Consider the following 22,505-nt stretch of genomic DNA (forward strand, 5'->3'; position numbering starts at 1 on the left):
GTGAATGCAGTGCAGCCTTCTGTGTTTACATCCAAACGCAAGCTCAGTATTGGCCGACACGGTTTGCGTAAGCAGCACAATGTAGAAGATGTTGAATAAAATCTTTTGTTTTTGCGCACAAAAAGTATTCTCGTCGCTTCATAACATTAAGGTTGAACCACTGTAGTTATGTAAACTATTTTAACGATGTCTTTAGTACCTTTCAGGACCTTGAATGTGGTGATTAAATTGCTGTCTATATAGAAGTCAGACAGCTCTCGGATTTCATCAAAAATATAATTTGTGTTCCGAAGATGAACAAAGGTCTTATGGGTGTGAAACAATGTGAGGGTGAGTAATAAATGATATAATTTTCGTTTTTGAGTGAACTAACCCTTTAATACAAGGATGGTTTCACAGATTAAAGAAAAATACTATTGAAGGGATGGTTCGCCCAAAAATGAAATATCTGTTATTTACTTGGATGGATAAAAATATTGTCATTTGTGTTTGGAAGATGAATGAAAATTACAGGTTTGGAATGACAAGTGGGCGAGTAAATGATTTTTGGGTGAATTATGCTTTTATGATATATTTAAGAAATTTCAGCCTGTATGTTGTTGACCAATAATGTCACCAAATCCATGACAGGAAACAGATTTACTGCAGAAGCGTGGTGTGCTTTATTAGCTACTGATTCAAGGTATACATCTTCCTCTAACCCCACACCTACAGAATCAAAGAAACAAAACACACATGCAAATAGTGGCCAGCCTTCAGCAAGGGAGGGAGGAGGCTTGTTTTTAAATCAATACATTTTCACTTTAAAGGAACTGATGGTGTGTCCTAAACATTTTCAAGTATTTATTTTCTTTTTCATTTTCATGTGTGGCAACTTTAGTGCCTCTGTTCGGTTTTTATAAAACACTGAACTTCTAGTTTTCCCTTTCACGTATAAAGTGAACCATGAGCCCATCTCTCTTTGTGCAAAACTTTGTTAACTTTTAGGATGGCCTTCTTTGAATGTAGTGTGATTGCAATATACAAAAATAATGGGCTCCAGTTACTTAACTGTTAGAATAGAACAAAAAGATAAATACAATTGTCTGTGACTTAAATAGGTATGTATAGTTTGTCAGTTTCTCATGCCACAACCACAATAGACTTAGTGACATGGGCAAAAACGAAATTTCATAACAGTAATGAGGACAAACAGTAGCGGAACTACTTAGACTAATATTAGTACACATATAATGCTTGTTTCTGTCTTGGTGGATATCAAACTCCCCATCCACAAGGAGTTTGAAAGGGCAGTAGTTGTATTTAGATGGCTTCCACATAGTTGGCAGGCAGCATACCGGTTTTCCCAGTACGCTGCACAGTGCCATACATCCAACCCTCATCGATGGACTGCACGTTCACGATGACGTCACCATCCTTGAAGGACACCTCATCATTGTCAGCAGCAGCGTAGTCATACATGGCACGGACAGTTTTCTGTTTAGGCCAAAGAAGAGAATATTAAACAATCAGATTCCCTATATTAGAATATATTGTTACTATTTAGACTAAGAAATTGTAGATTATTAGCATAGAGTTTATTATACTATTATGTCATTAAAGTTGCCATTGGTCTCTCAGTACTTACTCCAGTGGTTGAGGGATGTGAGGGGACAGAAGAAACAGTGGTCTGTTGTGTTGCCACAGAGGAGGATCTCTGCTGGACCTCAATAGTCTTGGCCTGTGTGTATCCTATATGAGAAAACAGCAGATTAAATTGCACATATATCTCTTCAGCTAATTAGCATTCAGATTTAACTCCTTACAAGCAGTTTCCAACCGTCATCAGTACCTTCGAGGTGGTAGACTAGGGGCCTCGTTTATAAAATGTGGCGTAAAAATCTTAGTCATTTCTTAAATGTGTGTACGTGTGATTCAGAGAACAAACGTACGCACAAAAAAACTTGCATATGCCTCTCTTCCAGATGTAATGTTTATAAATTGTAAATGATCTTGAAATGGTGAGCAGCTGAATGGTTTCAGATCTCCGCCTTGTAAACATCACCTAATTAATGTCATTAACATAAAAAAAGCAGCAGTCAGCGTCCATACTTGACAATGGCGAATGTATCTATCCATCCATAGTGAAACTATCCACCGGTTGCTAATTGGACATTGAGGATACTCAAAATGTACAGTGGGTACGGAAAGTATTCAGACCCCCTTAAATTTTTCACTATTTGTTATATTGCAGCCATTTGCTAAAATCATTTAATTTCATTTTTTCCTCAATGTACACACAACACCCCATATTGACAGAAAAACACAGAATTGTTGACATTTTTGCAGATTTATTAAAAAAGAAAAACTGAAATATCACATGGTCCTAAGTATTCAGACCCTTTGCTCAGTATTTAGTAGAAGCACCCTTTTGATCTAATACAGCCATGAGTCTTTTTGGGAAAGATGCAACAAGTTTTTCACACCTGGATTTGGGGATCCTCTGCCATTCCTCCTTGCTGATCCTCTCCAGTTCTGTCAGGTTGGATGGTAAACGTTGGTGGACAGCCATTTTTAGGTCTCTCCAGAGATGCCCTATTGGGTTTAAGTCAGGGCTCTGGCTGGGCCATTCAAGAACAGTCACGGAGTTGTTGTGAAGCCACTCCTTCGTTATTTTAGCTGTGTGCTTAGGGTCATTGTCTTGTTCATTGTCTAGCACTCTGGAGAAGGTTTTCATCCAGGATATCCCTGTACTTGGCCACATTCATCTTTCCCTCGATTGCAACCAGTCGTCCTGTGCCTGCAGCTGAAAAACACCCCCACAGCATGATGCTGCCACCACTATGCTTCACTGTTGGGACTGTATTGGACAGGTGATGAGCAGTGCCTGGTTTTCTCCACACATACCGCTTAGAATTAAGGCCAAAACGTTCTATCTTGGTCTCATCAGACCAGAGAATCTTATTTCTCACCATCTTGGAGTCCTTCAGGTGTTTTTTTAGAAACTCCATGCGGGCTTTCATGTGTCTTGCACTGAGGAGTGGCTTCCGTCGGGCCAGTCTGCCATAAAGCCTCGCAACTTTCTCCCATCTCCCGACTGCATCTCTGGAGCTCAGCCACAGTGATCTTTGGGTTCTTCTTTACCTCTCTTACCAAGGCTCTTCTCCCCCGATAGCTCAGTTTGGCCAGACAGCCAGCTCTAGGATTATGGATTTAAGGATTATGGAGGCCACTGTGCTCTTAGGAACCTTATTTTTTTGTAACCTTGGCCAGATCTGTGCCTTGCCACAATTCTGTCTCTGAGCTCTTCAGGCAGTTCCTTTGACCTCATGATTCTCATTTGCTCTGACATGCACTGTGAGCTGTAAGGTCTTATATAGACAGGTGTGTGGCTTTCCTAATCAAGTCCAATCAGTATAATCAAACACAGCTGGACTCAAATGAAGGTGTAGAACCATCTCAAGGATGATCAGATGAAATGGACAGCACCTGAGTTAAATATAGAGTGTCACAGCAAAGGGTCTGAATACTTAGGACCATGTGATATTTCAGTTTTCTATTTTAATAAATCTGCAAAAATGTCAACAATTCTGTGTTTTTCTGTCAATATGGTGTGCGGTGTGTACATTAATAAGGAAAAAAAATAAATGATTTTAGCAAATGGCTGCAATATAACAAAGAGTGAAAAATTTAAGGGGGTCTGAATACTTTCCGTACCCACTGTATGAGCTTGCAGTCGATTGTGGAGGGATGGGGTTTAAGCAGACTAAATGACTGGAGAAAGTCAGCATACGTCAGAGAAAACTCATTTGCATTGGAAGATTGTAATGATTAAACATTACAAGGTCAGGTTCAAAGTTTCACAAAAATCGTTCACAAAAAGATCAATAACATACATGTAGAAAATAGATAGGGTGAATTTTCATTTCATGCCAACTGTATTAATTCAAACCTAAGGACAAAAGAAATGAAGCACTTTAAACATACCGTGTAAAGCGGAGACGCCAAAGCCATTGCTGTAGAGGGATGCATGATGGTCCACGTTCTCAGACACCTCTGACTTCTCATCGCCCACCCCACTCATTGCGCTGGTGGAGCGGGAGTGCTCCTTGCTGCGGCGCTGGGCTTGGACTGAATAATGGGAGAAACATGTCAATGTTCCCTCCTCTTTGACAGAGTGTCTTCAATCAAGAATGTGGCAGATAAATATACAACCACAGTGAATAGAGTGTAAGGAATAACGTACAGTCGTTATAGTTTAGTGGTCATTAAACAAATATCTGAGAGCAGAACATCAAGATTGCCCAATCAGAATCAAGTATTCCAGAAAGCCATGTAATAAGGTCTTTTTGGTACAGTAACAACAGATGAATGACCCACCTGACATCATATGAAGACTTCTAGACTGGATGTTGTCCTCAGCAGGGTCATAGTCAAAGACAGAGCCAGGGTTTGTGCGCCACACACGCAGGTCTTTGAGAAAAAGTAAACCCAGTTTTAGTGAATGTCTCTATTCAAAACTCATTTGGTTTCTGTGGATCATTTGTATATGATTGTGTTTCATAAGCGTCATGCTCTTCTAGATTTGTAGGAAGAGAAATCAGTTTCTCAAGTGTGTTTAGTGTGTACAGGAAACAGTATGTGTCTGCTGACCAGTGATGGTCTCCTGATCGTGCTCCTCTGCACGTCTCCTTTCCATCTCCACCACACGTCTCTGGATGCCGCGGTAGCTGATGTCACTGAAGTCCTGGGTGTTTCTCTTCACACGCTCAGTTATGGGGTCAGAGATGGTGGGGGTGAAGCTGCCCTTACTCTTCTCAAAGTCCTGGTGGTATCTGACCTGACAGGACCAATAGACAGCAAAACATAAGACAGGAGACACAAAAAACTGCTATAGCAACAATCCGTTTAAAGTTTTGATTGTCATTTCTTCTCTATTGTGAGGTATATCTCAGTGACCTAGTGTTTTAAAAATGTTCAAGGACCAGTTACATAAATATAGCCACAATTAAGACTGTGACTTAAGAACTAGTCTTCCAACTAGCAGTTAGTTTTTGTTTCTTTTCTCAGTTCATCTGAGTCATTCCACAAAACCGGTACGTTTCCTTTTTCAGTGTATTTTATCTGTTGGGTCACCAAAATATATTTTTAAAAGCTTTTTGTATTAATTGAAATGTCTCCTTTAATAATGTTTAAAAACATGACATACATTTTATCTTCGTATTAGAAATTTAGTTTTTTTTTCAGTTGACACCACCTATTTTGTCATGTTCCTCAAGGACTTCTATGAAAGTGTACTTGGGATATGAATAATAAAATGAGAAAAAGTCCATTCATTTTGCCATTCCCATAAATATCAATCTGTGCTTTTTTTTTGCTGGTAATGTTTTTTTTTCTAAGTAAATTCCTGATAATTCATTAAAATCATCATTTAGTTCTGTACCTCAGTAACCCTTCAACCCCATTACACAAACCATTCTCCCCCTATAAAAATAATGAACTTATGAATAATGAATACTTATGTGACATCATTAATAGGAAGTGACATCATAGAAGTCTTCTGAACAACATTGTGAGCAGACACAGGCAAGTTACCACCTTCTTTATGAATTATAACTAAATTATGTTGTGAAATTGTGTTTGTCAAGCTTAACGACTCAACCCTGTTACATCAATTAAAGATAGAAAACTATTACTTGTGAACATTATCTTTATTTCAACATTATTCATGATTTCTTAATATCATGCATGCCATGCGCTCTCCATTTATTCACTAGATTTAGAGCAGTGGCCAATCTGGGACAAAAAATAACAACCCCGTCACATCTACATTTTTATAATTATTATTTTTTTTAAGTTTATGAAAAAGTCATTTAAAGTTAGTTGAATTCTGTCTGAAATGTTCAGAGCAATCATAAGAATACTGATTTTAGTTCAAATTCCGAAGATAGATAAATACAATGGGATCGAAAGTTTGGGCACCCCAGGTAAAAATTTGTATTAATGTGCATAAAGAAGCCAAGAAAAGATGGAAAAATCTCCAAAAGGCATCAAATTACAGATTAGACATTCTTATAATATGTCAAAAAAAGTTAGATTTTATTTCCATCATTTACACTTTCAAAATAACAGAAAACAAAAAAATGGCATCTGCAAAAGTTTGGGCACCCTGCAGAGTTTATAGCATGCACCGCCCCCTTTGGAAAGCTGAGACCTGACAGTGTCATGGATTGTTCTCAATCATCGTCTGGAAAGACCAGGTGATGTCAATCTCAAAGGTTTTAAATGCCCAGACTCATCTGACCTTGCCCCAACAATCAGCACCATGGGTTCTTCTAAGCAGTTGTCTAGAAAACTGAAACTGAAAATAGCTGACGCTCACAAAGCAGGAGAAGGCTATAAGAAGATAGCAAAGTGTTTTCAGATGCCAATATCCTCTGTTCGGGATGTAATTAAGAAATGGCAGTCATCAGGAACAGTGGAAGTTAAAGCAAGATCTGGAAGACCAAGAAAAATATTAGACAGAACAGCTCGCAGGATTGTGAGAAAAGCAAGTCAAAACCCACGTTTGACTGCATGATCCCTCCAGAAAGATCTGGCAGACACTGGAGTTGTGGTACTCTATTCCACTATAAAGAGATACTTGTACAAATATGATCTTCATGGAAGAGTCATCAGAAGAAAACCTCTTCTACGTCCTCACCACAAAAATCAGCGTTTGAAGTTTGCAAATGAACATATAGACGAGCCTGATGCATTTTGGAAACAAGTTCTGTGGCCCGAGAACTTGAGGTTAAAATGGAACTTTTTAGCGGGAATGAGCAAAGGCACGTTTGGAGAAGAAAGGGCACAGAATTTAATAAGAATAAAAGAACCTCTGTCCAACTGTTAAGCATGGGGGTGAATGAATCATGCTTTGGGGTTGTATTGCAGCCAGTAACACAGGGAACATTTCACGAGTAGAAGGAAAAATGGATTCAATAAAATTTCAGCAATTTTGGACACTAACTTGATGCCATCTGTGAAAAAGCTGAAGTTAAAGACAGGATGGCTTCTACAAATGGATAATGATCCTAAACACACCTCAAAATCCACAGTGGATTACATCAAGAGGCGTGAACTGAAGGTTTTGCCATGGACTTTACAATCTCCTGACCTCAACATAATTGAAAATCTATGGATAGACCATAAAGAGCAGTGCGTGACAGATAGCCCAGAAATCTCAAAGAACTGGAAGACTTTTGTAAGGAAGAATGGGCGAAGATACCTCAAACAAGAATTGAAAGACTCTTGGCTGGCTACAAAAAGCATTTACAAGCTGTGATACTTGCCAAAGGGGGCAGTACAAGGTATAATCTCTGTAGGGTGCCCAAACTTTTGCAGATGCCATTTCTTTGTTTTCTGTTATTTTGAAAGTGTAAATGATGGAAATAAAAACTTTTTTGACATATTATAAGAATGTCTAATCTGTAATTTGATGCCTTTTGGAGATCTTTTCTTTGCTTCTTTATGCACATTAATACAAATTTTTAACTGGGGTGCCAAAACTTTCGATCCTCCCTGTAAATGAGGTTGCTGTCACAAAAAGTGCCCATTTCAGGCTTTAGTAAATGTGAGATTTGATGTAACTTTTATATTTGCAATTACTAAATTAGTCTGAGGGACATCTGATTGATAGGAAAATGTTGATTGTATCACAAATACATTTAATAATTATACTCAGACAACTCCCATAGTGTCCATAACTTAAAATAATGACCAATAATAATAGGGATTTGATACCTGAGATGGGAAAATATGTTTTTCTGGTAGTTAAATAAGTCATTAATGTTGTGGGGTGTTCAGAAAAGTAATACAATTTGGTAAAAAATCTAAAAATGTGTACCGGTTTAGTGGAATGATTCACTGATGATGGAATTGATTGTAGATAATATTAATGTCAACCTTGTAACATTTAACTCCCATTTTTGAATGCAACAGGGTTGACCTTCATAAAATACACATTACATTGCAATTTGTTGATAAAGACGTAAATGTCATCTTACTCCAGAGATGATACGCTGGGTTTCTTTAACACGTCTCATTTCAGGGGTGTCCAGCACAAAGGCAGCCTTGCCCTGCACCTGTTTACGGAAGCTGTCAGAATACAGAACCTGGACAAAAGACAACACAGCAAATACATATATTAGAAACCATACCATCCTGGATTATGATTATGTATCAAGACCCTGTGGAGAACACACTGGAAAATCAGGACGTTAGACATACAAAGAACATAAATATGACATCCATCAGCACAACCCTGGGTGTTATGGTGAATTCAGACAGATGAATTAGAAGGATCTTCAGAGGGCTGGATTAAAAGTAGGTGGGTCCCAAGATGAAGTTTTGTAGTGATGATGAGAAGTTACAGAATGAATTAAATTCAGCATATGGAAGAATAAAGTTAATATTATTAGCCTCCTATGTGAAATGAGGGTATTAGAGCGGTTACGTTTACACGCGGCAAACACACACTCATGTCCTGTGGCTGTGAGTACCGAGCTAATCTGCACTTGGTTCCGTTTGACCCGCTCCATCTCTGGAGTGAACACCACAGGCGTTCCCTTGGCAGAGAGGTCCTTATACAAGACCTAAAGTAGAAAAGAACAGCGCCCCAAGAGGCCAGTCAGACACAAAACACCATGGCAGACGCAAGAGACTCTGTCTGAAGAATCACATCAAACGTCACACGAAACACACAATGAGCTTATATCCCAGGTTTAAAAAGAGGAAACTGGTTGGGAAGGGAAAACAACAAATATGGGACATCAGGTGTTGTTTTCATTTTGGATTAGGAACAACGTTTGGAGTTGCGTGTTGAATAATCCCATACGTTTGAACTCACAGCAAAAGGGGACCTAACTATGGTGGAATATGATTTGGTGAATTACATTAGATGAAAATGAGGTTTAAGCAATTACATTTCATTTGCTTCATTTATATTCATCAGTGATAGCATTGTAAGAGAGGAAAATGAAGAAGTACACAGGAAGCGTTAATGGGGAACAGAGCCACTCTCAAGTAAACCCTGTGGAGCTTCCACTACCGAGCTGATGTGCTTCTGATTCTCTCTGGCCCGCTTCATCTCGGGGAGGTCCGATATGGCTGTGCCTTGACCCAGCGAATCCTTGTATTTTATCTACCCAAGGATTAATTATGACATATCAAATAAACAACACAAACATGAAGCAAACAGCGACAAAACGGACATCCTCAAAGATGGCAATAACAACAATATTAGCTCTGTTCCAAACCCTAGCCTGCCTCATAAGAGGCATACTTGTAAATCTCTACATAGGCAGCAGTTTTATATACTACACAAATAGCATTTAGCATTCAGAATAGACCCACCATGTAATACTCAAGCATAAAGGTACATAAAGTCAGCTTTTCGTAAACGCTTTTGGGTCGGGAGTGTGCCCATGATGCCTTAAAATGCTCCCTTGGTAGGCAGCTTGCTAGGTTTTGGAGCAAAGCAATTGTGTTGGTAAAGAACTGATCATGTTTTTATCAACAATACAGAGTTAAAACTAGATATTACCTTCAAGGTTTTGTAAAAAACAGTTTGTTAAAGAGTTAACAAACAGTAATTAAACTAAATGTTTATGGTCTGGTACCTAATTATTACATGGAAGAATCAGTTGCTAATTATTAGCCTGCAGCTAAATAAATACTAAGAATTACTGTAAAAAGGGAATACAGGATTTTGTCACATGAGCTACATGAGAGTTACAGCTATTGTTATGAATGATTTGATGCAGTGACTTATTCTTGGGGTCACTAGAGGGACTAGTATAAACAGATGGAGGCTAAAGGGTTTTCGTAGATGATGTACAGACGAGGAACAGGGAATGTTTTATGGGTGGGATAGAGGGTCAGACCGCAGTGTACCGTGCTAATAATTTGCTGATTGCGTTTAACTCTCTCCATCTCTGGTGTTTCTGAAATAGCTGTTCCTCCTCCCAAATCTTCCTTGTATTTGATCTTTAAACATGTAGAGGCAATGGGGCAACAAAACAAAAATCAAATCTTGTTAATCTTCAAATATCAGTGTGTAACAAAAAGACAAAAAAAAAATATATATATTTCAAAGAAACAAACAAAATGCATGAAAACAAAAGTGATGGAAATGTAAAATGTAAAACATGGATCTCTAACAAGAAAACAAAGAGGTAGGGTAAATAATTTGATCATATGGTGTGAGGTATGAAGGCTACCATTCAAAAGTTTGGGGTCAGTAAGATTTTTTTTTTTTTTAACGAAATGTATGCTTTTATTAGAGCAAAGATGCATGAAGTTGATCAAAGTAATGTATGAAGTATCATTTATAATGCTACAAAAATTATATTTCAAATAAATGCTGTTCTTTTGAATCATGAAAAAAATGCATCACGGTTCCCACTAAATATTAAGCAGCACAACTGTTTCAGCATCGATAATAGTAAGAAATGTTTCTTAAGCAGTAAATCAGCATTTTAGAATCATGAAAAGGATCATGTGACACTGAAGTCTAGAGTAATGATGCTTTATATTTTTGCAATATATTTTAAATATATTCATAGTTCTCTTCAATTTTTAATAATATTTCAGAACATTTCTGTTTTTACTGTATTTTTGATCAAATAAACACAGCCTTGGTGAGCATAAGATCTTACAGACTCCAAAAATGTTGAATGGTAAAGAATGGAGAAAAAATATAAATAGAATAGTGAAGAGGAGCTTTTTGGTTTATTAAAGGATTTTATCCTTACCAATAAGCTGAAGAAGGGTTAAAATGAGACTTTAAAGAATGATAAAGATGAAGAATGAGAGTATACAGTAAAATGATTAAAGCAAGGAGTCTTCTCAAAGAGAAAAACACTACCGAGCTGATGTTCTTCTGAGTTTCCCGTACACGCTTCACCTCAGGAAGGTCAGGTATAGAAATGCCTTGACTTAGTGAATCCCTGTATTTAATCTAATACACATTTCAGGTCCATTTGGAGAAATAATTGACAGGATCAAATAAGTGATAAAGTCAGAGAACTGACACATTTATGCAGAAATTGGAAGAACGGGGAAAAAGAGACAATGCAACACTAGTCAAGTTTTGGAGCTAGTGTCAGGTGAAGATGGATAAATATATGGACCATGTTATTATGTTATTTAAAATTATGAGAGGCAGTGGCTATATAAAAGTGAAAAATGTATTCAAAATGATTACTTCATATTAGATGGTCTATATTAAAATGAAAGTTTGTGTTTGACGTTAAAATTTTTTTAGAATGCTGAAAGAATTTTGATTAAAATTGTAATTAAAGGAGGCATTATGTTGTTTTCTGGGGGCACTCCAATGGGAAGCAGGGTAAATGGTGGGGTCACAACACAGTGTACCGTGCTAATAGCCTCCTGATTGCGCTTAACCCTCTCCATCTCAGGGGTTTCAGATATGGCTGTTCCTTGCCCAAGCTCCTCTTTGTACTGGATCTTTAGAATTGTACAAGCATAATGACGCATTAACATCTGGTTTTTATCTTTGGATATGTAACTTTCATTTGTTTTGTCTGGAGACGCTTCAGAATGTGTCCTCGCTACATAAAAACAGACTAAACATTTGAGAAGAGCTGGACAAACAAAGAATATAAAACATTTCAAACACACAACATTTCAAACACACAAGACAAATACAAACCATAGAGGTAAAATATGTAAATATTAAGCTTGTAAAATGGTTAGAACTACTGTTAAGGATGAAGAAAGCTCAACCGCATCAAATTTGATGATTACTGTTAGTGGCTTTGCTAGTTTATGATTATAAGTTAAAAACTACATTAGACTAAGGTCTGTTTAGGGTATCTATATTTATATTAAATAAAAAGAACTGGATGTCAAGAAATGTTAACTTTTGGTTGAAATACAGAAAAAAAGGGAAAAGGTGGTATAAAGCAAGAAATGAGAACAGAAAAAAGACCAAAAACAAAAAAAAACTGGGGTTAGAATATTGGGAAAAAATATACTCATTAGGCAGTAGGTACCGAGCTGAAATTCTTTGTATTTTCTTTAACACGAAGCATTTCAGGAGTGTCCTTTACTGCTGAAACTTTGCCCTTACTGTTTTTAAGGTCAATCTGGTACTGAAGCTAAAAAGAAAAGAGCACAGAGGCAGTCAAAAATGACACAAAAATGCAACAAGAGAAAACAGTGAAACCAAAAATGTTCAAAATCAAGAGAATAGTGTATTATTAAAATAAAAAATAAACTAACTAAGCCACATAACCAATCTGCGTATTCTTTAATATCTGTTTCTCTTCTTTATTTTTCATAGACAAACACATGAAAGACAGGGACCAAAGACAATAAAGAATACAAATACCACATTTAGACTAAGATGAATACAATAGGAACATAATATGGACTGGCTCAAAGCCCATGGAGAAACACTTACGGTGCTGAAGTTCTTCTGGTTCTCACGCACTCTTTGCATCTCAGGAGTGTCCAACACAGGCACATAGTGTGACATGGTCTTCTCAGCCTCTTCCTTGTACTTTTTCTATTAGGTTAAATTCAAAGTTTAAAAATAAAAATAAAACGGATATAAAAAAAGAGGCTGTGGATAGCAGCGTTATAGCACTTTCCATAAATAAGGTAAAAAACAGATCCTAAAACCATCTAAAGATGTCAATTTTTCAACATTTTGTAAAAAGTGTTAATGATTAACTTTCATAAACTGATCATCAACCTCAGGGGGTCAAGCTGAAAAATGATATGAACAGTTTTGTTTTCTATTCATTGTTATATGGAATTCCGCAACCCTTTTACCAAAATGTGTCTAAAAAAAGTTCTAAACGTCTTAATACAGTGTAAAAATAAGCAACCTTCATACCTGGCTCACAATGTTCCTGATCTGCTGAGCATGGAGGATGTCAGGGGTGTCAATGACTGTGGTGTATGTGGCTCTGTCATGCTCAGCATTCTGCTTGTACTTGGCCTGGAAAACAAATTAACCAGCAATCAATGTATTGTTGAAATGTTGGTGCTAATAGTTGAGGGAATCACTCCGAAATACTGAAATAATGTGTTGGAGATTATCCGTGTACCTGACTGAGGATATCTGTGGCGTTCTTTGCCCTCAAGAAGTCTGGAGTGTCAGTGGCCAAAGCCAACATTCCTTTTCCCTTGATCTCTTGCTCCAATGATTTCTTGTACTCTCTCTGCAGAAATTTGGCAATATTGAGATCATGTTCATATGTTTGTTTATAAGTAAACTTTACACTCACACCAAAAAACATTCCTGTGGGCTACAAAGACAATAAAAAGCAGCATAAATATTAAGGAAAAGGAGAAGAAAAAATAGATGATATTAACATCAAAGCTGTGAAGGAAAAGTAAGAAAAATAAGGGAGAACATTTAGAATTGAAAAACAAAATTACATTTAGTGGGAGTCTCAGTGGGATGAGTTACCAGACCTGGTTAGACGCCGCATTATAGAGGAAGTCCATAAGCTTGATTAGTATTCTCATTAGCAAGAGGCAAAATGACCAGTTTCTGCCTGATTAGTGTGATGAGGAGGAAGTGGTGTTGTGGGAGAGGAGTACAGGTAAGATAAGTCAGTTTGAGCTTTAGCCATCCTACCTCACTCAGGATATGAGTAGCATTCTTTGCTCTCAGTAACTCAGGAGTTTCCTCCAGCACTGTAAGCCCTTTACCCTTCACCCCTTCCTCTAGATCCCTTCTGTACTCTTTCTACAGGACGAAGAACAGAAATACTGCAGACACATAGCACACACAGACACAGACATAGTACTACGCCAACTGATGTTTCAACGTCACCAAGCATTTGCTCTGGATTGAGATAAATCTTTACACTCAGAATATAATCAAGGTGCATGTTGTCCATACACAACAAGTAATTGAACATAATCTACTTAGAGCAAAGGCATTGCTGAGTTTGAAAAGCAACCAGATAAAGACATATACAATATATCAATGTCACAGGCAAAAATATTGACAAAAACGATGTCTGCGACATATACTTTAACATATACATTCTTATTGCAGCATTCTTAGAATTTTAAAGCCAAACCAAGATCTAATGAGGTTAAAATAAAATAATAAAATAAAATAAAATAAAATAAAATAAAATAAAATAATAAAATAAAATAAAATAAAATAAAATAAAATAAAATAAAATGAAATAAAATAAAATGTTATTTCATGTGCATACTCAGGGAAATTTTCACTGACTATTTATGGTAACCAAGACCTTAAGAGGTTAAAATAAAATAATTAAAACATATTTAAAAAAAAAATTAAATAAAAAAAAAAAAAAAAAAAAATATATATATATATATATATATATATATATATATATATATATATATATATATATTAAAAAGTTATTTCATGTGCATGATCAGGGAAACTTAAAGGTGCAATGTGTAAATGTTTGCGGCATCTAGCGATGAGGTTTCAAACTGCAATTAACGGCGCACACCCCTCCCTTTAGGAGAAGCTACGGTCGCCGTCTGGCTGGCACATCGGGCACAACACAAAGATGTCGTCGTCTGAGACAGCAAAGTAGCCTGTGTGAAGCAATGAGGTTTCTTCTTACTTATAACAAAGAACGGTCTCTGTTTCTACTAAACCAGACGACCTCTACTATTACTACTACTTTGTGCGTATTCAGCGTAGTTACGATGTAAGCTGCCTCTAAAAACATGAACAATTAAGAAGAACAACAACATAGTGACTAAACGCGCTCTGTAGAGTGTTTGTCCGTTTAGGGGTGCTGTAGAAACATGCCGGCGCATAATGAAGACTTGACATGGAGGGGGGATCCGCGGTATGAGATAGAAATGGCTCATTCTAAGGTAATAAAAACATAACAGTTCATTATGTAAGGTCTTTATACACCACTGAAAACATAGTTATGTATATTATATTGCATTTCTGTTAATAGATCCAAATTTTACACATTGCACCTTTAAGATTCCATGTATTCAAGATCTAAAGAGGTTAAAATAAAACGAAATGGAATCAAATCAAGTGTTAATTTATGTGCATGCACAGGGTAACTAAAATACAGTGGACATAGGTTTAAAAACCAAGAAATTTTACCATAAAAAATGAAAACCTTAATAACAGGGTTCCAACATCTGTTGATCAATGAATTTCAATGGTATATTCAATAAAACATGAAAAATTTAAATATCAATTAAATAATTTGAAAGAGACTGCATAATGATATATTATGAGAAAAGTATAACTTAGTGACTATAAAAAATTAATTACTTTTTATTATTTTGATCCTTTTCATAACTTTTTCTGGCCTGGAATCACAATTTCTGGAAATTCTGTTCTGAAATTAAATCCCTAATATGTCCAGGTTTTTATGAGTGTTGGAACCTTGTTAAAACCACCAACAACAGAAAACACACAAACACACACACAGATGTTGGAAGGGGAAGGGAATTACTGAGTGTATTACAGCGGAAGGATGGTTCATGCATACTAACCATAACCTATTTGGGTGTAACTGGAAGGCACTCTTGTAAGGATTATAATGTGTATGTGGTCTTAGTATTATTACCAGGATGGAAGGAAGAGAATATAAGAGCTTCATGTTACCTCGCTAACAATTTTCGTGGCGTGTCTGACATGCATCATGGCAGGGGTGACCTCCAACCCAGAGAGGTTCTTTCCTTTCATTGTCATCTCAAAGTCCTTCTTATACTCTTTCTATCCGCCGCAAATATAGAAGAGTGGGAGATACATGAAGCTTCAGGGTCTAGCACACCATGGTCACACATGGTTCCTCAGTCGAAGAGTGTGACACAGTTCATATAATGTTTTGAGTATCTTGACGTTCATTTAAAAGTTTTCTCCCATCAGTGTGTTGTACAGTGACACTATCAAAACAGCCATAACTATAATCACCTAACACTCATAAATACCTACCATAACTCCATATGTCCTAGTTGGAAATTGTGGTGTCCCAATTACTTACCATCAACACAATATTTGTATCCACATAAAAGCATTCTGTTTGAATTTGACTAATTTTACTATTTCTCAGTCATTCATACTGGGTTGCAAATTATACTCTTGAGCAATATATGCTACCATTTGTTTTGCATTGAATACACTGAGATTTGGCAGCAATATTTACCTGACTCTGCATATGCTGAGCCTCCTTAGCAGTCACGTAAGTAGGAGTCTCAAAGTCCAGCATGGCTTTGCCTCTTTCTTTCTCATATTTCTCCTTATACTTCACCTGTAGTAAGACAAAACCCCAGAGGTGAATAACATACAAATAGAACAAAGCTGAACTGATTCATTTGATGGTTTACTGAATACTCTTTCCCCACCACTGACATAAATTCCCATTAGTTCCTCACTGTAGAACATGAGATCCAGGATTTAGATCCAGGGGGTGGAGATGGGTAGGTTTAGGAATATGTAAAGTGGGAGGAGTTGGATCTGCATCCAACCTCACCCCCTGGATCTTGTGTTCTGCAGTGAGGACTATCTTGAAATTTCTGTCATTTGTGTGAAAACATTTCCCCGCCATTGATGGAAATTTCCGGCTTTCTGAGGTTTACGCCAGGGGCGCTAACACATCTTCTGAAAGAGTACTGAATCTCCTGATCAAAACACATGCAAAGTAAATGCAGAAACAAGCAAAATATGTAATCACATACATATGTAAAATAACACAATCACCAACATTAAACAGCATATATACATCAAAACTGCCTAATGCTTGCACAGGACTGTGCAAGCATTAGGGGTGTTGGTGGACTCGATCTATTTAATATGTTTTGATCATTGTTCGGAATCAGATCCAGATGTAGTCTTTGACAAAAACGTGATTTTCTTAGCTTTTTGCTCAAAATGTTGCTTTTTTAAAAAAAATTAAACTTACCCATATTTAAGTGTTGATAAAAAAGAATGGACGAACCTAGAATTAAACGATTTTTTTTTTTTTTTTTTTTTTTAAAGAGCAGGGTTTTTTCTATTGATATATTGCATGTTCAGATATTCATACAACTAAATATTCTGGGGGACATGAAATTTTTTGTGAAAATGATCAAAAACGCTGGTGGTGGCAACTTTCTTAAAATACGCTGGTGGGGAAAGAGTTAAGCAAAGACCACAGCTTTGTTTGCAAGCTGAATCTTTTTGTAGAGTCTAGGCTGTAGTTTTTTTTTTTAACACTGGATGTCGATTAATCTGTCATATTATTTTCCAAAGCGCACTGAGACTCCAGAAAGAGAGTTAACTATAGGCTCAACGGTGTGGAAAATTAATTAAAAATACAGAGGATGTTTATGGTGTTTTCACAATATAAAATGTCTCAGGCTTTAATGACGGAGCGACTCGCTTTTACAACTTTGTTCTTACATAACATACAGACAAGTCCTTGTAAAGCAGTTTTACAGCACAAACTAACCCAAACAAATAAAATGTAAATGATAAATAAATCTAGTTTAGCTGCATAAGACTGACAAGGCTGCTGAAATGAAACAAACAGGTTCAACGTGAGAAGAATCACACACAGAGAAGCAGGTGACGTCAGCTGCAGAAAGCTCCAGAACTGTATGTGACTTACGTGACTTTGCAGCTCTGAGGCCTCTTTGTGGTGAAGCTGCTCAGGTGTGTCGGGTATCATAAGGTAGTGACCCCTACTCTCCTCAAACTTCTTCTTGTACTGGTACTAAAGAGGAACGCCCAATAAAGCAGCTCAATAATACAAAATGGGAATCCAGTGTTTCATCTCTCCCACATTTTTAAAGGCCAAAAATGACCAAAAATGAAAAAGGAAGTGGGGACCAAAAAAAAAAAAAAAAGAAGAAGAAGAAGAAGAAAAGACTGATGGCTGTCAAGTACACATGACGTGAAGGAGGCTGCATAATGACATAATGACACTGATAATGGAACAAACTAATCATATATTATTATCTAATATTGTTATATTATATTAAATATTTTTATATCACCCCTTAGAGCTTTCAAACTACATTCATCAAACTTGGCACAGACCTTAAGACTGTTACAGGAACTGTTACTGTTACTTAGTGAGTTATATCTTTTCTAATCAATCATATGTACGTTTTACCCATAGTGGCCTATAAAATTTCTTAGACTACCTTTAATTCATGAAGTAATTCCTCTTAAGGCTTTCATGTGTTGTCCACCAAACTTGGCACAGTCCTTCATCCTGTTCTGACTTAGTAGGCTTCATCTATCTGTCAGATAACCTTTGTAACTACCTAACAATGCCCTAGCAACCACCCAGACTGGCCTAGCAACTGTCCAGCAACTACCCACCAATCACTCAAAACATCCTAGCAACCACCTATAATGCCAAAGTAATCATTCAGAACACATTGGGAGCAATAGGAGTATATAAAGCATTTTCAAATAAACCCTTTATATATATATATATATATATATATATATATATATATATATATATATATATATATATATATATATATATATATATATATATATATATATATTTATTTATTTATTTATTTATTTTTTTTTCAATTGGTCCATGTATTAAATTCACACAAGGTTTATAACATTCAGTCTACAAATATCTCTTTAAACTGCCCAAGGATTAAAAAGTACATAAGGGCTAAATAACCTACATTCATGCCAAGTCATGCCACCATTGAAGGTTTTTCTTTTCTATTTTATATGCACAAATCCCAATGAAAATAAATGCAAAAAATAAATGCAAAAATCAAAGATGAAAAAATGAATAAAAAGGCATCCATGGAAGTTGATTAAAAAATATTTATCAGATTGTTATTCAAGAAAAAAAAGAGAAAAAATGGATGTTAGAGTGCTTTTAGAATAGCACTAGGCATGTTAATAAAAAAGAAAAAGAAGAAAAATAGAATAGCAGGGTCAAGTGAGAGCAAAAATGGAGATTGTTACAGTCTAATGCTAGTAGTAGTATGTTTAAAATCGGATGATAAGGGTCACTACCAAATGATAGCCTGGAATGAGTGAATAGTTTAAATTAGAGCTTTCTCTAAGGATGAAGGATGGATCTTGTGATATTACATGAAGATGTGATATTTCACTGTTATAGTGTTATAGCGTGTGATGAGAGGGAAATGAAGCCATCTATAAAGCTCTTACGTCACTGGACAGCTTGCTAGTGCTCAGGTTGTGCTGCATAGACAAAGACTCTGCCATGTCAGTAACAGGTTTGTGAATCTTCTTCAGGTCACCTTTGTACTTCACCTGTATGAAACATCCATGCAAAAACACACCATGATAAGAGACACTCTCAATGTGATATGAGGCGGATAACATACAGTTCATAAAATGTGTTTTTAAAAGTGCAGATTTGAGAGTTTATAGCACCTCGCTTGCAAGGTCATTGGCATCCTTCAGAGTCTGATAAATCTTGCTGTTCTTCAAGTCATACTGTGGTCTCTTTCCTTTCATCTCCTTGTCAAACTTCTCCTTGTACTTCAGCTTTTAAGAGAGGACAGTGACATTGTTAGTTGCTGTTAGCAATGTATTTTCTCAGCCAAAATGCTTGCAAACATGAATTTCAACTGAATCGTTTCATGCAGTCATCAGTGGAAAGAAAGGTAAAGTGAAAAGAATCTCGTTACAACAGGGTTTCACCTGGGTCTAATACAGTACGATTCAGATCAAGTTCACATTGTACTAGCCCCAAATGGGATGACCAACATAAAGTTCAGAGCATTCAAAAGCATCACATCCAACATATACTGTTTGTGGTTTTAAAGCTGAAGTGTGTGATTTCTGTGCCCCTAGCATCACTGAACCAACAGAGTGCAACAGTGCCGAGACTGACTCGATTACATCTTTTGCAGTGCTTCACGGGAGTAAATGAGCAGTAAAGAGTTCTTTTGGTGAAATTAGCTTTTTTTCGATTCTCTGATTGGTGGAAATTTCTTTACAGAATCATTGGTAATGTTTAACAGAAATTCCACTGTTCAACATGACTATTAAAAAAATCTAATGGCTAATGGCTTCAACAAAAGCACATATCATTAGTTAACCTTGTTGCTCACAGCATGTCTGTCTTTAAAGGTTTAAAAGTTATTGTGAAAAATCACTTCCCTTATGGAGGTTTCAAACATTCAGAAAGTCCCACCCCAAACTCACACCGTTGGTTAAGCCAATGTTACTGTATCTGTCAATGTTTTGATAGTGCCAAAATGTTTTTGTACGGGTTAGCTCACCCAAAAAATAAACACAAATGAAGATATTTTTAATGAAAGCTGAGAGATTTTTCACTAAAAAATCCATTCACCCAAAACTCTTCAGAAGACTGATTAAACCACTCAATTCATATGGATTACGTGAACTGTGTTTTTGTGAACTTTTTAAGCATCGGTTTTGAGTAAATGGAGGTTCAAAAGAACAAAATAAGGGTGAGTAAATGATGACAGAATTTTCACTTTTGGGTGAACTAACCCTACTTGAATAAAAATGACGCACTTCAGCTTTAACTGGAGGGAAGGTGGGAGAGATGTAGCTCCAAAAAAAAGTAGCTCCAGATCTGTGGAGGAATTAAATTTATGACATCAAGCAAAGTCACATAAGGAGTGTGTAGACCAAATAATTCATATCAATAATGTGCAGAATAAAGTCAATCATCAAGTGTGTTTTTGCTGTCTAAACGGTAGCAGTATTAGTATTTAATTCTGTACATCATTCAACTGATGAATAATAGTGTTGCTTATTGAATCTGCACACTCCTCGATACAACAGCATGTCAAAGAATGCAACAGCAAACTGGACACCATTTTTGACATTTTGAACAAGAGATACAAGTCATTCATATGTCCAAAAACAATTTGCATGCCATACAAATAGTGTGAAATGGGGGAAAATGCTACTGATGATAAAAAAAAACTGTGATAGAGTGCTGGTCTATAAGCCTATGCCTGGCAACAAGGCAAAAGCTTGCATGACAAACACAAAAAGAGACAAATTCAGCAACAAAAAGATGCAAAAAAAACCCCACGTGGGTGGGAATGTGAAATTGAGTGGGCAAAAACATTGAAAACCAACAAGAATATTTCAATGTCTGCAGGACCCAAAGATATTATCAAATTGAGTGCCACTGGAGACAGACAGAGAAGTGCAAATGTCGCCCCCAGGGGCCAGGGACCCTTCTTACATCACTAGTCAGGGCACTCATTTTCTTAAGGTGCCGCATCTGAGGAGTGTCAAAGGAGGCAGCACCGTGGAGCGATGGCTTTTCCTCTTCCTAAATAGCGCAGTGAAATGGCAGGGTAACATTAATGAGATGGGACAGAACAGAGAAAAGGAATTAATGAATAAACAGATGGATGGAAGAGTCAGATAGATAGACATGAATAAATACAGGGCAGATAGGTAAGCAGATGGGGTGGAACAGATTACATGAGACACTCAGGGCTCACATAGACAATGGCGGTATTAATGCTGATGGGCATGAGAAGCACTGCTAAGGTGTTTGAATCTACCAATACAGTTATCTTTGAGTACTACTGCATAATGATGGCATGCAGCTGCCATGGTGATGAAGATAGGACACCAGTGTCAAAATACATATTCAGTGGCTTCAAACTAAACCCCTGTGTTCCTTGTGGATGAATACAATGAAAGTATACAGACTGCATCATGTCTAGCGTGGAGTTGGTAATGGGATTACCTGACTGGTCAGTTTGGACACCTCAGTGGCCAGGGCGATATCAGGACGACCGAGCAGCGTTCCACCACGGCTGGCCTCCTGACGAGCCTTATCACGGTATCCGATCTACAAGAACAGTTTTTGCAACCTTTACTACAAAAACTTACAACAATACATGCTTTTTTTTATCAAGACTTCACTGCAGATGATTGAATACTTAAAGGGACGGTTTACCTAAAAATGAAAATTCTGTCATCATTTACTCACCCTCATGTGGTTCCAAACCCATAAAACTCATTCAACTTCGAAACACAAATATGTTTAATGAAACCTGAGAGATTTCTTTTTTTTTTCAATGTAAAAGTCTTCGCTACTGACTGACACATTCATAAAGACAGTCTTTGCTGCCATCTAATGGTGTAATAATGTAGCTTCTGTTGCTGTTCACAGTCAGGGACTATTTTTTCTGGTGGAAGGACGGCTTTTAGTTAGTTTACTTCATGGAAGTTGCATTGATACATGTTTTTTGGCTTTAAAATTTGTATTGTGTGGTAACCGTTCTATAAAAGCAATAAGGTACTCTGGGCTAGTGCTGTATCGTGAATAAGTCACAATACAGCACAACCTCTCATACCTTATTGCTTACTTCAAATGTATTTAGTGGTTTAATTCAAGTCTTCTGATAAAACATGATTGCTCACTTTATATGATAAACAGATTTAATTTATGCTTTTATTTACATATAAACATTTATCAATATACAGTACAGTCCAAAAGTTTGGAACCACTAAGATTTTTAATGTTTTTAAAAGAAGTTTCGTCTGC

The 22,505-nt window shown here is 36.7% G+C and overlaps 1 protein-coding gene across 14 annotated transcripts in view; it reads right to left on the minus strand.

Moving 5' to 3' along the window:
* Positions 1 to 646: 646 nt before the first annotated feature.
* neb (nebulin) overlaps positions 647 to 22,505 on the minus strand; it is a 68,230-nt gene continuing 46,371 nt past the window's right edge. For 3 of the 14 annotated variants that reach the window (XM_067410664.1, XM_067410662.1, XM_067410663.1), the window contains 22 exons: positions 21,702 to 21,806; positions 19,388 to 19,501; positions 19,160 to 19,264; positions 17,613 to 17,717; positions 16,170 to 16,274; positions 15,629 to 15,739; positions 13,634 to 13,744; positions 13,098 to 13,211; positions 12,884 to 12,988; positions 12,446 to 12,550; positions 12,036 to 12,140; positions 11,395 to 11,487; positions 10,886 to 10,978; positions 9,913 to 10,005; positions 9,068 to 9,160; positions 8,520 to 8,612; positions 8,025 to 8,132; positions 4,633 to 4,819; positions 4,360 to 4,452; positions 3,967 to 4,110; positions 1,628 to 1,731; positions 647 to 1,476 (listed from right to left, as the gene is read on the minus strand). In XM_067410664.1, the coding sequence (XP_067266765.1) occupies positions 1,303 to 1,476; positions 1,628 to 1,731; positions 3,967 to 4,110; positions 4,360 to 4,452; positions 4,633 to 4,819; positions 8,025 to 8,132; positions 8,520 to 8,612; positions 9,068 to 9,160; positions 9,913 to 10,005; positions 10,886 to 10,978; positions 11,395 to 11,487; positions 12,036 to 12,140; positions 12,446 to 12,550; positions 12,884 to 12,988; positions 13,098 to 13,211; positions 13,634 to 13,744; positions 15,629 to 15,739; positions 16,170 to 16,274; positions 17,613 to 17,717; positions 19,160 to 19,264; positions 19,388 to 19,501; positions 21,702 to 21,806 (2,460 nt within the window). In that variant the 3' untranslated portion in view covers positions 647 to 1,302. The remainder of the gene's footprint in view (positions 1,477 to 1,627; positions 1,732 to 3,966; positions 4,111 to 4,359; positions 4,453 to 4,632; positions 4,820 to 8,024; positions 8,133 to 8,519; positions 8,613 to 9,067; positions 9,161 to 9,912; positions 10,006 to 10,885; positions 10,979 to 11,394; positions 11,488 to 12,035; positions 12,141 to 12,445; positions 12,551 to 12,883; positions 12,989 to 13,097; positions 13,212 to 13,633; positions 13,745 to 15,628; positions 15,740 to 16,169; positions 16,275 to 17,612; positions 17,718 to 19,159; positions 19,265 to 19,387; positions 19,502 to 21,701; positions 21,807 to 22,505) is intronic. The other 11 variants (XM_067410666.1, XM_067410676.1, XM_067410667.1 and 8 more) reach the window with 10 other exon arrangements.

The sequence above is a fragment of the Chanodichthys erythropterus genome, chromosome 14 (assembly GCF_024489055.1).
Source record: "Chanodichthys erythropterus isolate Z2021 chromosome 14, ASM2448905v1, whole genome shotgun sequence".
NCBI lineage: Eukaryota > Metazoa > Chordata > Actinopteri > Cypriniformes > Xenocyprididae > Chanodichthys > Chanodichthys erythropterus.